Genomic DNA, 19,332 nt, shown 5'->3' on the forward strand with positions numbered 1-19,332 from the left:
AAAAACTTACTGAAACTGACGAATATTTACTCCAGCATTGCAATTCATAGACCTTTTGCATAGTGTGTTAAAGTAGATGTTAACCTAACCTCTAAAATCACATAATGTCATTTGAAAAGAAATCACAGCCAGTGCCAGCTTTTCGAGCATTGCTGATCACAGCCAGTGCCAGTGCTGCTGATCATACCCCTTGAAAGCCTGAAGGTACTCCTTGGGTTCTGGGCCTCTCTATGTGGCTAAGCAGCAAAAACATATCTCACATGTGGTACCCTATACTCGGGAGGACTAACAGAGTGTGTTTTGGGTTACAGTTGTAAGTATGACCATACTGTGTGTGAAAAAAATGTGTATAAATGACAACTTTCATTTTTTTTTTATCCCAAGTAGACAGAATTCTCTGTGCTGAAGGAATGCACACTGACAAAGTGGCCACTAAAGAGCCAAGGAATGTGTTGATGGTGTGTCTCAACCATTTCCTATGAGCAGTAAATACCGACCTTCCTGAAGAAGCACCTTTTATATTTAATGGGTGCCTCTGCTGACCGCATACTGTTTCCATTTTGTGGCCTCACGCCTTCAACCATTGTTCACTGGGCCTCACCATAGCCTAGAACGGTGCATGCAGGCCTGACAAGCATTGAGTGGGCATCCAGCAACCCTTATGAATGTGAATATTAGATAAGGTGACCAGATTTTTAAAATTCAATCCGGGACATATTTTTTTCTTAGCAAATGGCACAGAACTACATAATACACAGAGCGCTGAGCACAGAACTGCATAATACACAGAACGCTGGGCACAGGACTACATATTACACAGAGTACTGGGCATAGGACTACATAATACACAGAACGCTGGGCACAGGACTACATAATACACAGAACGCTGGGCACAGGAGTGCATAATACACAGAGGGCTGGGCACAGGACTACATAATACACAGAGCGCTGGGCACAGGACTACATAATACACAGAGCTCTGGGCACAGGACTCCATAATACACATAGCTCTGGGCACAGGACTCCATAATACACAGAGCGCTGGGCACAGGACTACATAATACACAGAGCACTGGGCACAAGACTACATAATATATAGAGCGCTGGGCACAGGACTACATAGTAACATAGTTAGTGAGGTTGAAAAAAGACATCAGTCCATCCAGTTCAACCTATGATGTGTGTGTGTGTTTGCTGTTAACTGTACATTGTATACCCCTGTATGTTGTGGTCTTTAAGGTGCCCATCTAATAGTTTTTTGAAACTATCGATGCTCCCTGCTGATACAACTGTTTGCGGAAGAGAATTCCACATCCTTACTGCTCTGACAGTAAAGAACCCCCTACATACTTTAAGGTTAAACCGCCTTTCCTCTAGTTTTAGTGAGTGGCCACATGTCTTATTGTATTCCCTTTCTCTGAATAGGTTTTTCCATATGCTAGGGTCGCCAGTACAATATTTGTACATTGATATCATATCCCCCCTCAAGCGTCTCTTCTCCAGAGAGAATAAGTCTAGTGCTTGTAGTCTTTCCTCATAGCTGATGTCCTCCATTCCCCTAATTATTTTTATTGCTGTTCTCTGGACTCTCTCCAGTTCCAGCACGTCCTTCCTGAGGACCGGTGCCCAGAACTGGACAGCATACTCCAGATGTGGCCGGACCAGAGTCTTGTAGAGTGGGAGAATAATCTCTTTATTTCTGGAGTGAATCCCCTTTTTTATACATGCCAGTATTCTGTTGGCTTTGCTTGCAGCGGCTTGGCATTGTCTACCAGTACCCCCAGGTCCTTTTCCATCTTAGATTCACCCAGAGGTTTCCCCATAATACACAGAGCTCTGGGCACAGGACTCCATAATACACAGAGCCCTGGGCACAGGACTACATATTACACAGAGCCCTGGGCACAGGACTCCATAATACACAGAGAGCGCTGGGCAGAGGACTACATAATACACAGAGCTCTGGGCACAGGAGTACCTAATATGCAGAGAGCGCTGGGCAGAGGACTACATAATAAACAGAGCTCTGGGCACAGGACTACATAATATGCAGATCGCTGGGCATAGGATTACATAATACACAGAGTGCTGGGCACAGGACTACATTAAAATAGAGGAGGGTGTTAGGTATAGAGTACAGGGTTCAGAGGTTTGCTATGTACAGAGGACACTTCTGCCCCCACATCCATAGCTCACCTCTGCACCCTTCTCTCATAGATTATCTCTGCAGACACCTTTTTAGCCCTTCCCTTACAACAGCTAAACTCTCCAACTTTTTTTTACTAAATCTCCCCTCCCCACACTTAGTTTGCCTAGGCAAATTACATGCACTGTGATCCCTTTTTTTTTTTTTTTTTTTTTTTTTAAGACTTTAAAGAAAGGAGCAGAGGGCGGGAAAATTTGCAAGTCATTGAGAGGTCTGCCAGGTGAACCTGGAACAGCCAGCACCCTATGGATGACGTCCCAGCAAAACATGGTGGCGCGGGACCGAGCACTGCCAGAAGAGAAGAGGATCTCAGCTGGACAATGCTGGATCCACTGGGTGGGTGAGTACCTGAAATGTGCTGAACATGCCACCAGGTAAGCAGGGGTAAAAAAAAAAAAATGCGGGGGAGTGAAAATCTGCTAAAAATATCCAGATCATCCAGTATATCCAATGCATTTAAAGTATAACTAAAGGCCAAACACCTTTTTTTTAGTTTTGGAAAGAATGGAAGTGGATTAGAACCCCTGCCACTTTTTATTGCTGTCCGTGCCCCCCCATTAAGGAGATTTGCCCTCTCTAATTGTCCTGTTTACCAGTATCATTGAAAGTAAAAGAAAATCCCAACTATTGGGTTGTCCCCAGAAAAGTAATAGAGGGGAAATCGTCCAATGGGGACACTAGTTCTGGTGACCTTAGGGATTCCCAAGGAATTCCTTTGATTTGCAGGGATTTCTGGTAACTTCCTGTGTGGCTGTGGGACAGGAAGTGAGGGGAAATCTCCCCAATGAGACACAGATGGCGAAAAACAATCTGACAACCCACGCTCTATCCAAAATGAAAAAAATATTTTTGCCTACAGTTTTACTTTAAGGGTTTCTTGCTCACTTTATTTATTAACAGAAAAAAAAAAAAAGGATCAAAGTCCCCCCCCGCGCGGGGGTCGTTAGAACCCCAAACCACAACACAACCTCTTGCCATCTGGCTGTTCACGGGACTGCTTGGTTAGTTCCCAGTCATGGCCTGTTCCTGACAAAGGCTAAATCAGGATCTGTTTCCACATGTGGCAGCCTTTCCCAACTCTCTGAGAAGCGATTCAAGGTGGATTGCTTTTCAGAGGACAGTTGACAGGCAGCTGGGAAGGGATAAGTCACTTCCTACCTGCGTATTTCAACCCTCAGAAGCCTGCACCACTCTGCCGCAATGCAAACGGCTGCAACACAACCCTGCTCACTTGAATGAGTTGCGTTTGCCCAATGAACATGGCAGGGGTATTGATTTTGTCGCATGTTACAATGAGCCATCCAGTCTACCTGATAAACCACAAAAGTCTGGATGACACATACACTCCACCCTGGACCAATGCCCTTCACCGGCTGGGGCTGTCTGTCACAAAATATATACTTCTATCTTTGAAGAAAGACTTACCAACCTTGGCAGTAGGTGTCACATTCTTCATTTGAGAACTCTGGGGGCTGAGATAAGTCTGTAAACTCCTCTGCTCTATTTGGACCTGCTATTTCACTCATGCAGCAAAACCGCAGATGGCACAACATAAGCTTTGGCAGCCACCTTTTCACTGTCGCCAAGGGTGACGACAAACAGTTCTTTCACAGAAACTTGGTGAATAACCATAGACCTCTGCCCGGCTGGATTACCTTGCTCTGTATCCAGGGACAAGGGACACTTGGGGATGGCATACCCCCTCTAACTGCACTCAACTTTACGTCTCGTTAGGGCTTCTCATGCTTCAGCATTCTCACATCTCCTAAGGACGTTGCGTTCCATGGCATCCTTTGTCTAGCGGGGACACATGCCCACCTAGTGCAAAACTGCAGGTGGCACAACATAAGCTTTGGCAGTATAATTTGTATAATAAACCATTAAACCCTATGCATTGCGATGTTCTGTTTTCCTATTTTTTACAAATTACTTTAATTCTTAATTGATTGATGATTGGAATGTGCTCGGTTCATAGAGCGTCATCTATTGGTATTGGTGAGAAAGAGAGCCCAGAAGTTCTACTTCCACACATCAGCTGATATTATAGATATACATAGAGACACTTTAAATGCCATATAGTGAGGAGGTATTTAATATCTGCTTGGGAGATTCTCTGAAGCATGGATACAAGGGGACAGGGATGATGGAGATCAGAGACAAAGTATTAGAGACAAAGAAGTAATATGCAGAAAGAGAAGCCCATAACATCATGGAGCTCACAATGCCATAGACACTGGAAAATTAAAGAGGGGACAAGGCAGCAGCAAAGGAATCACAGAATGTAGTAATGTAGTGTGGATGGCGGAGGAGAGCTGTCGGAGAATGTAGTGTGGATGGTGGAGGAGAGCTGTCGGAGAATGTAGTGTGGATGGTGGAGGAGAGCTTTCAGGGAATGTAGTGTGTATGGTGGAGAAGAGCTGTCAGAGAATGTAGTGTGGATGGTGGAGGAGAGCTGTCGGAGAATGTAGTGTGGATGGTGGGAGGAGAGCTGTCGGAGAATGTAGTGTGGATGGTGGAGGAGAGCTGTCGGAGAATGTAGTGTGGATAGTGGGGGAGAGCTGTCGGAGAATGTAGTGTGGATGGTGTAGGAAAGCTGTCGGAGAATGTAGTGTGGATGATGGTGGAGGAGGGCTGTCGGAGAATGTAGTGTGGATGGTGGAGGAGAGCTGTCGGAGAATGTAGTGTGGATGGTGGAGGAGAGCTGTCGGAGAATGTAGTGTGGATGGTGTAGGAGAGCTGTCGGAGAATGTAGTGTGGATGGTGGAGAGCTGTTGGAGAATGTAGTGTGGATGGTGGAGGAGAGCTGTCGGAGAATGTAGTGTGGATGGTGGAGGAGAGCTGTCAGAGAATGTAGTGTGGATGGTGGAGGAGAGCTGTCGGAGAATGTAGTGTGGATGGTGGAGGAGAGCTGTCGGAGAATGTAGTATGGATGGTGGGAGGAGAGCTGTCGGAGAATGTATTGTGGATGGTGGGGGAGAGCTGTCGGAGAATGTAGTGTGGATGGTGTAGGAAAGCTGTCGGAGAATGTAGTGTGGATGATGGTGGAGGAGGGCTGTCGGAGAATGTAGTGTGGATGGTGGAGGAGGGCTGTCGGAGAATGTAATGTGGATGGTGGAGGAGAGCTGTCGGAGAATGTAGTGTGGATGATGGAGGAGAGCTGTCGGAGAATGTAGTGTGGATGGTGGAGGAGAGCTGTCGGAGAATGTAGTGTGGATGGTGGAGAAGAGCTGTCGGAGAATGTAGTGTGGATGGTGGAGAAGAGCTGTCGGAGAATGTAGTGTGGATGGTGGAGGAGAGCTATCGGAGAATGCAGTGTGGATGGTGGGAGGAGAGCTGTCGGAGAATGTAGTGTGGATGGTGGGAGGAGAGCTGTCGGAGAATGTAGTGTGGATGGTGGAGAGCTGTCGGAGAATGTAGTGTGGATGGTGGAGGAGAGCGGTCGGAGAATGTAGTGTGGATGGTGGAGGAGAGCTGTCGGAGAATGTAGTGTGGATGGTGGAGAAGATCTGTCGGAGAATGTAGTGTGGATGATGGTGGAGGAGGGCTGTCGGAGAATGTAGTGTGGATGGTGGAGGAGGGCTGTCGGAAAATGTAATGTGGATGGTGGAGGAGAGCTGTCGGAGAATGTAGTGTGGATGGTGGATGAGAGCTGTCGGAGAATGTAGTGTGAATGGTGGAGGAGAGCTATCAGAGAATGTAGTGTGGATGGTGGAGAAGAGCTGTCGGAGAATGGTGGAGAAGAGCTGTCGGAGAATGTAGTGTGGATGGTGGAGGAGAGCTATCGGAGAATGTAGTGTGGATGGTGGGAGGAGAGCTGTCGGAGAATGTAGTGTGGATGGTGTAGGAGAGCTGTCGGAGAATGTAGTGTGGATGGTGGAGAGCTGTCGGAGAATGTAGTGTGGATGGTGGAGGAGAGCTGTCGGAGAATGTAGTGTGGATGGTGGAGGAGAGCTGTCGGAGAATGTAGTGTGGATGGTGGAGGAGAGCTGTCAGAGAATGTAGTGTGGATGGTGGGAGGAGAGCTGTCGGAGAATGTAGTGTGGATGATGGTGGAGGAGGGCTGTCGGAGAATGTAGTGTGGATGGTGGAGAAGAGCTGTCAGAGACTGGTGGAGAAGAGCTGTCGGAGAATGTAGTGTGGATGGTGGAGGAGAGCTGTCGGCGAATGTAGTGTGGATGATGGTGGAGGAGGGCTGTCGGAGAATGTAGTGTGGATGGTGGAGGAGGGCTGTCGGAGAATGTAATGTGGATGGTGGAGGAGAGCTGTCGGAGAATGTAGTGTGGATGGTGGAGGAGAGCTGTCGGAGAATGTAGTGTGGATGGTGGAGGAGAGCTGTCGGAGAATGTAGTGTGGATGGTGGAGAAGAGCGGTCGGAGAATGGTGGAGAAGAGCTGTCGGAGAATGTAGTGTGGATGGTGAAGGACAGCTGTCGGAGAATGTAGTGTGGATGGTGGAGGAGAGCTGTCGGAGAATGTAGTGTGGATGGTGGGAGGAGAGCTGTCGGAGAATGTAGTGTGGATGGTGGAAGAGAGCTGTCGGAGAGTGTAGTGTGGATGGTGGAGGAGAGCTGTCGGAGAGTGTAGTGTGGATGGTGGAGGAGAGCTGTCGGAGAGTGTAGTGTGGATGGTGGAGGAGAAAGTTTTCACAGAATGTAGAGTGGATAGATATGGGAATATTACCAGAGAAAATATTGTGAAGAATAGTTGGACATCAGCCTATGTAGGGTGGACAGCAAAAGTAATGAGGAAGGGAGGAACTATAGACAATGTCTGTGGATAATGCTTGTGCTACATTGCCGCTGTTCTCTCAGATTTCCCTACCCCGTCAGATTCCCCTACCCCCGTCACTCTTGGTCATTCTCATCAGCTGTTGCCGCGTCACACACCCTAGTGCGACCACCGGTTTTCGCCAGAAGCATTGGGATCTCAGAGGAGCTGCAAGTTCTTTCCTACTACATTTATCATTGGTAATAGAATCCTCCTGCCGTAGAAGTGAAGGTTATAATGTCTATTTGGAAGACTCAGGAGGACGGAAAGAACATGTTTTGTGAGCACCAGGACAAATATAAGAATCATCATGTGCTGTGAACTGCTGGTCAGGGCTGATCACTCAGATCTGAGCTCTATGCAAACACTTACAATAACTGGTACAATATCTCTATACAATACTCAGTTTATTTTTATTTTGTAAATGTCTTTTTCAAGAATATTACATATATAACACCCCTGAAAAACTCATCCTTATGCAGTCACTGTAATTTAGAATCTTACTAATAATATTAATTATTATTATTACTACTATTTTTATTATATAGGATTCATATAGCGCCGACAAGTTTACGCAGCGCTTTACAACTTGAGGGTAGACAGTACAAATACAATACACTTTAATACAGTAGGAATCAGAGGACCCTGCTCGTTGGAGCTTACAATCTATTAATAATAGTAATGCACAAGAAAAAAAATACTCTTAAACAGTTTCAGTTAAAATATGCAATAAAGTTACAGAATGCACTGATAGGAAATTATCAAAATAGTGAAAAACCATGTTAACTGCAATTTCTATACTCTACACAAGGCGGTGATCTCACCAACGATGAGCATGAGCGGATCACACAGGCAGGAAGTGATGTAAGGCATAGACAGGAAGTGATGTACAAGTATAAACAGGAAGTTCCAGGTGAAAGGTGAGAAGGGCGTAAGTAGAGAGGAGACATCGCTTGAACTGGCAGCAGAGGAGGTAATAAGATATTATTTTATATTTACACCCAGCAACCCCCCCCCCCACCGTCATGTTCCGACCTCTTCCTCCATAGTCACTGTAACGTCTTCTTTCTCCAATAGATCATGATATGGCACCTATAATATGTAGCAGGTTACAATATGTATTCAAATACGTTCAGCCATTTTTTTTTTTTTTTAGTCCAGATACATCTTAAATATAAAGCCATTTATCCAAATTTTTTGTTGGCATTATATTATTATTGACCTAGAGTATCAATAGATTTTAAAGTTATCTTCTTTCAGACCTCCAGCTACCAAGACAGTCTTCTCTCTACGGGATGCAAGCCGTTGCTTGGGGATCTTTTGGCCAACTGTCTAATCAGAGCCTCTGGTTTATAGACCGGATACATCCTAAATATAGAGCCATTTATCCAACTGTCCATCCAGAGCTTCTGGTATATGGACCGGATACATCCTAAATATAGAACTATTTATCCAACTGTCCATCCAGAGCCTCTGGTTTATAGACCAGATACATCCTAAATATAGAGCAGGTTATTCAACTGTCCACCCAGAGCCTCTGGTATATAGACCAGATACATCCTAAATCTAGAGTAATTCATAGTTACATAGTTAGGTTGAAAAAAGACACAAGTCTATCTAGCTCAACCAAAAAAAACACAACCTGCATGGTATAGTCCCGTATACAGAATCCTAAACCCACATTTGATCCAGAGGAAGGAAAAAACACCAGCAAAGCATTATCCAATTTGCTACAGATGGGGAAGGAATTCCTTCCTGATCCCCTGAGATGCAATCGGATATTCCCTGGATCAACTTTACCTATAAATGCGAGTACCCAGTTATATTATGTACACCTAGTGAAGAATCCAGGCTTCCCTATATAGTTCCCTATATGGACCCCTTATGTATTCGTACATGTTGATCATATCCCCCCTTAATCTCCTTCTCAAGAGAGAATAAATTCAGTTCCCCTAATCTTTTCTCATAGCTGATCTCCTCCATGCCTCTTATCAGTTTGATAGCCCATTCATCCAACTGTCCATCCAGAGCCTCTAGTGTTTATAGACTACATACATCCTAAATATAAAACCATTTATCCAACTGTCCATCTAAAGCAGGCATGTCCAACCTGCGGCCCGGGGGCCGCATGCGGCCCGGAACCGCAGGCAATGCGGCCCACTGCCCCCTGACAATTTTTATTTTTTTTTGCTGGGGAGGAAGGAAGTCGATTCGGGGGCACGGCCACAGCGGCTTCTAACTAACTGTAGGCAGAGGCTGGCTCGGAGGAGATCATCCTCTAGTTGTGTTAAATTAGTGCTGGGGGTGGCGCAGCAGCGCGCGAAGGGTGCGGCTGCGTTTTATTACTTATATACCTTCACTATAGTATATATTTTATATGCGGCCCGAGAAAATTTCTCTACACTCAATGTGGCCCAGAGAAGCTAAAAGGTTGAAAACCCATGATCTAAAGCCTCTGGCTTATAGACCGGATACATCCTAAATATAGAACCATTTATCCAACTATCCATCCAGAGCCTCTGGTTTATTGGCCGGATACATCCTAAATATAGAGCCATTTATCCAACTGTTCATCCAGAGCCTCTGGTTTATAGACCAGATACATCCTAAATATAGAACCATTTATCCAACTATCCATCCAGAGCCTCTGGTTTATTGACCGGATACATCCTACATATATAGAACCATTTATCTAACTGTCCATCCAGAGCCTCTGATTTATAGTCCAGATACATCCTAAATATGGAGCCATTTATCCAACTGGACTGCAGATCCTCCCTTTCTGTTATGAAGAAGGGGAAGTGTTGGTAGTCTTGACCGATTGCAGTTGTCCTGTCTACAGTGAATGAGCGCTGTCTCCCTACCAAAAAACTGAAAAATTTTGGGTTTAGATGCACCTTGTTACTTTGAAAAGCAAGAACTGAAAGACGAATTAGTCAGGTGTCGGAACTATGGAGGAACTCTGAGCAGACATTATTCATTCAAGTACAGCTCAGATAATTCTCAGTTTATTATCTATTTACAGAGAGGAGAGTCCTGTATAGGTCATATCACCGTACCGATTAAGATGGAGGAAATGGAAAGGCACGTGACTGATAGGATGTTAGATCTCACCCTGGAAATCATTTATCTGCTGACCGGAGAGGTGAGGAGTATTCTGGGAGGGTCTCTTGACATTCAATTTTTTTTCTGTAATTAAAACACATTGATGACTGGGAAGATCAGGAAGATTCAGGGAAATCTATATTAATAAATGTTACTTTCTCTCCTTACACAGGATTATAAAGTAGTGAAGAAAACATCTGGTGATCCATTAGCACCCAGCGGCTGTCTTCACATGACATCACCCATCACAGTGCCTCCACCTCATGGCCTGAGAGCAGAGGTAACCAGTGCCAAGAAGATTCTAGGAGTCACCAACAAGATCATTGAACTGCTGACAGGAGAGGTGAGTGGTGCTGGGAATTCTGGGACATTATCCAGTAACAGGCAAGGGATGTGTCTGGATGGTGACTGTATCATTGTGTGTGTCAGGTTCCTATAAGGTGTCAGGATGTCACTGTCTATTTCTCCATGGAGGAGTGGGAGTATTTAGAAGGACACAAGGATCTCTACAAGAACGTCATGATGGAGAATCAGCCGCCCCTCACATCACCGGGTAAGAGGAGACTTTATTGTAAAAGAGAGTCCACCTAGATCCCCCATCATCTGATAAACACATAAAAACAATGTATTCACTCAGTGTGTGTTGCCTACAGATGGATCCAGTAATGGGAACCCACCAAAGAGATGTCCCCGTCCTCTGTATTCCCGGGATTCCACACAGGAAGATCACACCATCCTCCACCATCATCAGGTAGATGGGACTGAGCATGTACACCTAGAAATCTGTTCTAAAATATGAGCGTTCATTCTTCTATGTAACTTCTAATTCCTTTTTACAAATGTATCATATCATCTTTGGTGTTTAGGATGTAGAATCTAAGGATATCAAAGCTGATGTTAAAGAGGAAGAAGAAGAGACATTGGTGAGTGGAGATCAGCAGTCTATGGAGAAGGGGGAGAGGATTATGAAAAGTGAACAAGAGGAATCTTCTTTACATATGGACACAAGTAAGAAACACTAAATGCAGAAACAGTTCACATTTTTATTTTACTTCTATGAGTATAAAGTATGTATTTACAAAATGAAAAATAAATAAATAAAGGCATTTGATTCAGTTAGAAGCTAAAAACTGATAAAGCTCGACCCAATTTGCTCCAACATGGACCAAAGAATTCCTTTCTAATTCCAGAAGTCATTGAGATTGTCAGAATTATTGAGTAGATAAATAAAAGAAAAATTGAATTTTGGCATAGTCATATATAGATATTCTATTTTACATAGACATTTTGATCAGCGGCGTCCATGTTGTAGAAGGTCACTAAAAGTTCAAACCTCCTTTTAGGAAAGGTGTCTATTCAAGAAAAGTTTCAACAGACATGCTGTGTTGACCTAAGGTGATAAATAAATAGTCTTTTTAACTTTCCTTAGATAAAGTCTAGGACGCTATACCAAGGTAATCTTATCTGTGTGTGGGACCATAAAACACAAGTCAGTATTTTCTGTGTTTAGACCCATTTAAAAATAAGATTTACAGATATATTATAATCCTATGTGTAAAAGGATATTAACAATGAAATATATATATATATGAATAACATACATAGATGTGTAGGAAAGCGTTAAATATGATATTTTGTTTCATTAACTGATTTTGATGACTCATCACTACATGTCAAGAAAGAAAGGCTTCAGTAAACATTTGTAAATTGTAAGAAAGCATCATAAAACTTTTCTGTCCTTGCAAAAGGGTCTAGAAGGTCTGAGATTGTAAGCTCTTTGTCAATATAAGGTGCAAAGTTTATTGTAGGTAAATAATGCTGTTATATTGCTATATACCGAAGCTCAGAGCAATACAATACTGCCATCTCTAGTGACTGACTACTACTAATTGAAGTCTTAGGTTTAGACAGTCATTCCAATATATATATAGATATATATATATATATTAAATAAGATATATTAATTATATTATGGTGTTACCAGATTCAATCCTTACCTAGATACATGGTGGATATTAAATGGACATGTAATAGATGAGAGTATGGATAGATTTTATGTTATTTTATGATATTCTTAAATGGAGAAATCCTAGTTTTAATATTCAATATACTGGTCAACCAAGAGGTGTCAGCCAAAGACCTCACCAGTTAATGAATAAGATGTCCCAACCAATGGGGATAATGTTACTCCCTCTGGGTTTAACTTATGGTAATTTTAATAGTCCTTTGTTCAATACCATATAAAAAGGAAAACCCAGATGAGAGAGGAACATTGGACATTACCCAACATACATTACACATACAACACACACGCTACTACAGCCATGCATAGACTCATCTATACATACTCCATTTTGCTCCATCATGTATCTGAAACTTTGAGGGATGCCAAACGAAACTCCTCCCTACCTGGCCACCATCTTGGGAAGGCAGCCATCTTAAGGACTCTGGTAACGACCATTCTAAGCTAGCAGCCATTTTAAATATGGTAAATATGCCTTGCTGTTATTTGATATTATTTACTATCACTTATTGCCTTCCTTAAATGTTTTACATTTCATGCTAAAGGGTAAGGAGATTACAATCCCAGCCGTATTAACCATATGTAGATCTTTCTTTAAAAACTGATTTTTGTTTTTATACATTTTTAATAATATCAGATTTAGCGCATATTGGCGTATTAGTCTCACGTTTTGCATGGCCTATTCTCGCTCCATCTGCAGTGAAGTGACTATCGGCTGTGCATTGCGCAGACAAATGTGGTCTGATTATATAAAACATTTAAATATGGTTGCTACTACATCTGGGAAAAACGTAATCTTGCTTTATTTTTACTTTCATTATTGAGCTATACATTTTACATTGCATTTATTGTTTGAAGTTTGTATTTTATGTAAAGTTATCTTTTTGTGTCATCTCAAGTCTGATCATTTATGGTGAATACATGTCTCGTGAATAAATATTCTTATATATTCCATACTGTAGACTGTTTTCACTAAGATTGATATATGCTTTTAAAAATAAATTAATCGATAAAAAGAATTCGCTACATATTGATTTGTGGAAATAAGTGGAGATTCTCCTACCTCACAGATCTTTGCTTATTGACATAAATAGAGACACTGTTATATTCAGAGCAGTATAAATATTCTGACAAGATAATTCACAGGATCCATATTCTACTATGTTTTTTTTTTTTTCTTACAAATGTTATGAATTATTATTTTTAAATCACACCCACAACTATTCTGTATTAATATTTTGAGTCCTCAAAAATAAATTCCTATAGACTATCCCTCATTCCCAACCCTCTCTTTATTTGGAGGTAAAACTTCTTCCATCAGTTACATGTCCCTGCTTAAGATAGAGAATCTGGAATCCTTCAGTAAGGACAAGATTAGGAATTCTTAACTGCTAACGGGAAGAAAATTATTGTACAACACCAACATCCACCCCCTCCCCAAAATAGGTGGAGATACTGTACACCATATGAAAGGTCCTTCTCCATTCCTCCATATTACGTAATGTTCCCAATAAATGAGGAGATCCTGTACACCACATAAAAGGGTCCATCACCATTCCTCAATATAACTTCATGTTCCCAACAAATGAGGAGGAGATACTGTAAACCATATTAAAGGTCCATCTCCATTCCTCAATATAACGTCATGTTCCCAACAAACGAGGAGGAGATACTGTACACCATATGAAAGGTCCATCTCCATTCCTCAATATAATGTCATGTTCCCAACAAATGAGGAGGAGATACTGTACACCATATGAAAGGTCCATCTCCATTCCTCAATATAACGTCATGTTCTCAACAAATGAGGAGGAGATACCGTACACCATATAAAAGGTCCATCTCCATTCCTCAATATAACGTCATGTTCCCAACAAATGGGGAGAATATACTGTACACCATATGAAAGGTCCATCACCATTCCTCAATATAACGTCATGTTCCCAACAAATGAGGAGGAGATACTGTACACCATAAAAAGGTCCATCTCCAATCCTTAGTATATTGTCATGTTCCCAACAAATGTGGAGGGGACACTGTACACCATATGAAAGGGCCATCACCATTCCTCAATATAACGTCACGTTTCCAACAAATGAGGTGGAGATCCTGTACACTAAATAAAAGGTCAATCTCCAATCCTCAGTAAAATGTCATGTTCCCAACAAAAGAGGAGGAGATACTGTACACCATAACAAAGGTTCATCTCCGATCCTCAGTATGTCATGTTCCCAACAAATGAGGAGGAGATACTGTACCCTATATAAAAGGTCCATCTCCATTCCTCAATATAACGTCATGTTCTCAACAAATGAGGAGGAGATACTGTACACCATATGAAAGGTCCATCTCCATTCCTCAGTGTAACATCATGTTCCCAACAAATACAATGAACACCACGTGAAAGCTGAACTAGATGGCAGACATGAAGAATACTTATCTTTTTAAAAATTTCTCTCCAACAGATGAAAGCTACATCTGGAAAACCATGGACAGGCCTCTTATATTAACTGCAGACTTTTCTGGAGAACATAATGACATCACACAATATTCTCCAGAAGTAAATCCCATTACTCAAAACTTATATCACAGACCTTGCCATTTGGAGAAATCAATGGATCCCTCCAAATTTGAGGAATGTTTGGACCAATCACATACTGTTACTCCAGATGTCCATCTTCAGAGTGCAGAAGAAGCGATGGATCCATCTAATTCCAAGGAATCTCTAAGTTATGGAGATCCCACAGGAGCGGTTTCATTGTCGAGTTTGGTGAGTGGGAACACAGCAGTTGTTACACATGAGAAAAGTATTTCAGTTGAGCGTCCCTATTTATGTTCGGAGTGTGGGAAGTGTTTCGTTAAGCGCGCAGTCCTTCTAAGACATAAGAGAATTCACACGGGTGAGCGTCCTTATTCATGTTCGGAGTGTGGGAAGTGTTTCGTTCAGCACACAGTCCTTATAAGACATAAGAGAATTCACACGGGTGAGCGTCCTTATTCATGTTTGGAGTGCGGGAAATGTTTCCTTGAGAAAAGAGATCTTACTGTACACCAGAGAAGTCACACGGGTGAGCGTCCATTTTCTTGTTCGAAGTGTGGAAAATGTTTTACTGAGAAAGGACACCTTATAAGACACCAGAGAATTCACACGGGTGAACGTCCTTATCCATGCTCACAGTGTGGGAAATGTTTCGCTGAGAAAAGAGACCTTATTATACACCAACGAAGTCACACGGGTGAGCGTCCGTTTTCCTGTTTAGAGTGTGGGAAATGTTTTCCTGAAAAAGTAAGCCTTCTAAGACACCAGAGAACTCACACGGGGGAGCACCCTTATTCTTGTTCAGAGTGCGGGAAATGTTTTTCTGTAAAAGGACAACTTATTGTGCACCAGAGAATTCACACTGGGGAGCGTCCTTTTGTCTGTTTGGAGTGTGGAAAAAGTTTTACTCAGAAAAGTGTACTTCTTACACACCAGAGAATTCACACAGGTGAAAATTCTTTTTCATGTTCAGAGTGCGGGAAATGTTTCTCTAGGAAAGGAAATTTGGCTGCACACCAGACAATTCACAGTCAGGATTGCCCTTTGTCATGTTTGGAGTGCGGGAAATGTTTCAGTCAGAAAAGACACCTTATTAGACACCAGAAGAGTCACACAGGTGAGCGTCCTTTTCCTTGTTTAGAGTGCGGAAAGGGTTTTAGTGAGAAAAGAGACCTTATTAGACACCAGATCATTCACACTGGGGAGCGTCCTTTTTCCTGTTCAGAGTGCGGGAAAGGTTTTACTCAGAAAAGTACACTTCTTAGACACCAGCGTACTCACATGGGTGAAAAATCTTTTCCATGTTCAGAGTGTGGCAAATGTTTCTCTAGGAAAGGAAGTCTGGTTGGACACCAAAAAGTTCATGCTCGGGGTCGCTCTTTTTCATGTTGAGAGTGCGGGAAATGTTTTACACAAAATTAGAATCTCGATAAATCAATTTCTCAGTCAGTAGAACTGTATAACAGAAAATTTGTTTATAAAGGGGAACGTCCAGGGCCGGATTAAGAGCATCATGGGCTTGGTGCTGAGGATTTTGAAGGGCCTTAAGGGCCGTGCCTTGGCATGCACCCAGAGGAGGAAGGGTGCAGCCATGCATGCCTAATTCCACATGGGATGCTGTCTCTGAAGCCCATAAACACATCCATGCATCGGCAACTGTCCCTCCTTGTCCGGCCTTCGTGCTGTGTGGGGAGGTTCTGAGGGAGCTGCCTGGGGAAGCGAGCATAGAAGCCAGACTTCTGTGTTTACAAGTGACAGAAGAGCGGTAACAGTGAATATGGCCAACCTGGGGCCTATATAAAGGTAGGGGCCTGGAGCTGCAGCTCCAATAGCCCCTACGTTAATCTGGCCCTGGGAACGTCCTATCAAAAAAGTAGAGTGTGGAAAATGTTTTACGGAGAAAGGACACCTTACTAGACACCAGAGAATTTACCGGGTGAACGTCCTTATTTATGCTCACAGTGCGGGAAATGTCTCATGAGCTGAATCACCTGCTAGCTTTTTTATATTCATTGGATACTCCACTCTTCTTGTTCACAATAGGTTGTCCGTATTTCTCTTTGAAAAAAAAATCCAGTTGGATTTTCCGATTGGGAACCCAAGATCTAAATATACCAGAGACATTTTCTAACTCCGTAATCTTTAGATTCTCTGAGTGGGGGGGGGAGGGGGGAGGATTGGTTGAAATGGGTGTACGATGCACATCATGGTATATTAGGGGTTGGTTGATAACGTTAGAGAGTTTAGGGGTGTGGTGTTTATAGTTGTAGGCCTGTGGGAAATGAATTGTAACAATATGGCCTTCAAAAGAACCATTGAGGAGTTGGACCCACCAGTACAAAGATGACCCCATCGCACATAATACATAGGTAAACATGGCAACATATAGACAACAGGCTCACAATTTTGACAGCAGGTAGGTAACATACAGGCAATCAAAAAAAATGCATGGAGCCACAGATAGGCAATCATGAAAAGACATGGACAACCATAGCAATATGGGGGCAAACATGCAATATCCGCAATAGTCCCATGGCAATGGTCTATGCCAGTGATGGCGAACCTTGGCACCCCAGATGTTTTGGAACTACATTTCCCATGATAGTTACATAGTAGTTGAGGTTGAATAAAGACAATAGTCCATCCAGTTCAAACTAGGGGTGCACGATATTGGGAAAAAAAGTACATTGCGATATTCGTTTTTCAACTATATATATCGCGATATTTAACTGGGTGGAATGCAGAAGACACTGACAGTGTGGATTAGGCAGAGTCAGGACTCACAGTGGTGGTAGTAGGTAGAAGAATCCCCCCCGAGTCCCGACTTCTCCCTGCCTAATGCTGTAGAGCGGCTGCTAAAAGAGTTCTATGTAAGGGGGGATTGCTGAACAAGGTGAGAGAGTTGCAGTCTGCTGTGGATCTGTGTCCCCCTGTGCAGCCAAGATGGCGGTCGGCACAGCTTGCAGAGGGATATGAGTACACTGAGGTCCTTTTTGATAAGATTAGGAGGTCTGTGTATGGCTTTGGGGGCACCCGGGGGATGGAGGCAAGTCCCGAATGAGTGCGGAGTAAGTAGGCCTTATCGGGAACCACGAGCGCGCGATCGCGCTCCGATCTAGGCAAGGCCGCGGCTTCTGTGCCTGTGTAGGCCTCAACTCTGCGCTCCTCAGAACGGACTCTTTCCTCCGCAATACCGGGCAGTATTGGTCTCTGGTGCCTCGATGGGTCTCCCCAAGCTGTTTTTTCTCCCTGAATAGGGGAGATTTAGGAGGATTGCTGAGGATTCTGTACGGCGGTATCGGAGCTCTCACAAGCCGCGTCTGTCCCGCACGTCTTCCGGCCACGCCCCTTGCCTAATGCCTATATGAATATCGCCCACACCCGCAGAACGATAGTCGATATCGACTATTGTTCAGCCCTAGTTCAAGCTGTGTAGGTGTGTGTGGACGCAATCATCTCACATACCCCTTAATGTTATGATCCTGGAGATGTACGTCCAAGAGCCATACTCCCTGCAGTTACTACCACTTGTGGTAGAGAATTCCACAGTCTTGTAGCCCTAACAGTAAAGAACCCCCTGCGCAGCCTAAGGGTAAATCTTTTCTCCTCTAATCACATTGTATGGCCACGTGTCCTCATGCATTCGTTGCGACTGAACAGTTTTTTTCTATGCTGAGATCACCGTTGAGGTACTCGTATATCGCTATCATGTCCCCTCTCAGGCGTCTCCTTTCCAGGGAGAATAAATCAAGCGCATGATGCTCATGCACCCTGCAGTGTAGTTTAGCATCATGGGAAATGTAGTTCCAAAACATCTGGGGTGCCAAGGTTCGCCATCACTGGTCTATGCTCTCCTATAAAAAGGTATCTCGAAAGATCCTAAGGAAGCCTTCCTAAATGTGAGCACTGTAGACATACCAAGTTGTTTCTTCTTCTATCCTTTTGATGGTGGGTCAAAATGTTTGGTGGTCCTTCACCCCATTGATAAAACAGTTGAAGAATAAATTGGCATGGTGTCTCTTGAATGAAAAGACGTCAGAGCTTCTGAAGGACAAATTATGTGTATTTGAACGGGCCTTGAGCCCCTGGATTGAACAACATGTATATGGAGAGACTTTGAGCATTCGCTCGCAATCATTGGACTTTTTTCCTACTTCGCCTTATTCTTAACCTACCTAGTTTGCTGTTCTAACATAATAAAAACTTTTTTTTGTAGGGGGGAGGGGGGGGGGTTCTCTTGCAGAATAATGTGAACACAGATTATAAGTATGGCACTTCTACTTCCAGAACACTATTGTATTGTACCTTGAAACTGTGTGAACGCTCTCCATGAATGATTGTGCTTGCTGTCATGTATGCTTACAAACCCTTGAATAAAAACTTACTGAAACTGACGAATATTTACTCCAGCATTGCAATTCATAGACCTTTTGCATAGTGTGTTAAAGTAGATGTTAACCTAACCTCTAAAATCACATAATGTCATTTGAAAAGAAATCACAGCCAGTGCCAGCTTTTCGAGCATTGCTGATCACAGCCAGTGCCAGTGTTGCTGATCATACCCCTTGAAAGCCTGAAGGTACTCCTTGGGTTCTGGGCCTCTCTATGTGGCTAAGCAACAAAAACATATCTCACATGTGGTACCCTATACTCGGGAGGACTAACAGAATGTGTTTTGGGTTACAGCTGTAAA

At 43.2% G+C, this 19,332-nt stretch overlaps 2 protein-coding genes across 2 annotated transcripts in view; both read left to right on the plus strand.

The window, feature by feature from the left end:
- LOC309564402 (uncharacterized protein) overlaps nt 1–19,332 on the plus strand; it is an 880,901-nt gene that overhangs the window by 747,549 nt on the left and 114,020 nt on the right.
- LOC309563418 (uncharacterized protein) overlaps nt 11,022–19,332 on the plus strand; it is a gene marked incomplete at its 5' end in the record, with an annotated part of 91,787 nt that continues 83,476 nt past the window's right edge. The window contains 2 exons of the mRNA XM_082267815.1: nt 11,022–11,085; nt 14,566–16,026. Of these exons, the coding sequence (XP_082123941.1) occupies nt 11,022–11,085; nt 14,566–16,026 (1,525 nt within the window). The remainder of the gene's footprint in view (nt 11,086–14,565; nt 16,027–19,332) is intronic.

This window comes from Pelophylax lessonae (assembly GCF_965119305.1).
Source record: "Pelophylax lessonae genome assembly, chromosome: 9".
NCBI classification, from domain to species: Eukaryota; Metazoa; Chordata; class Amphibia; order Anura; family Ranidae; genus Pelophylax; species Pelophylax lessonae.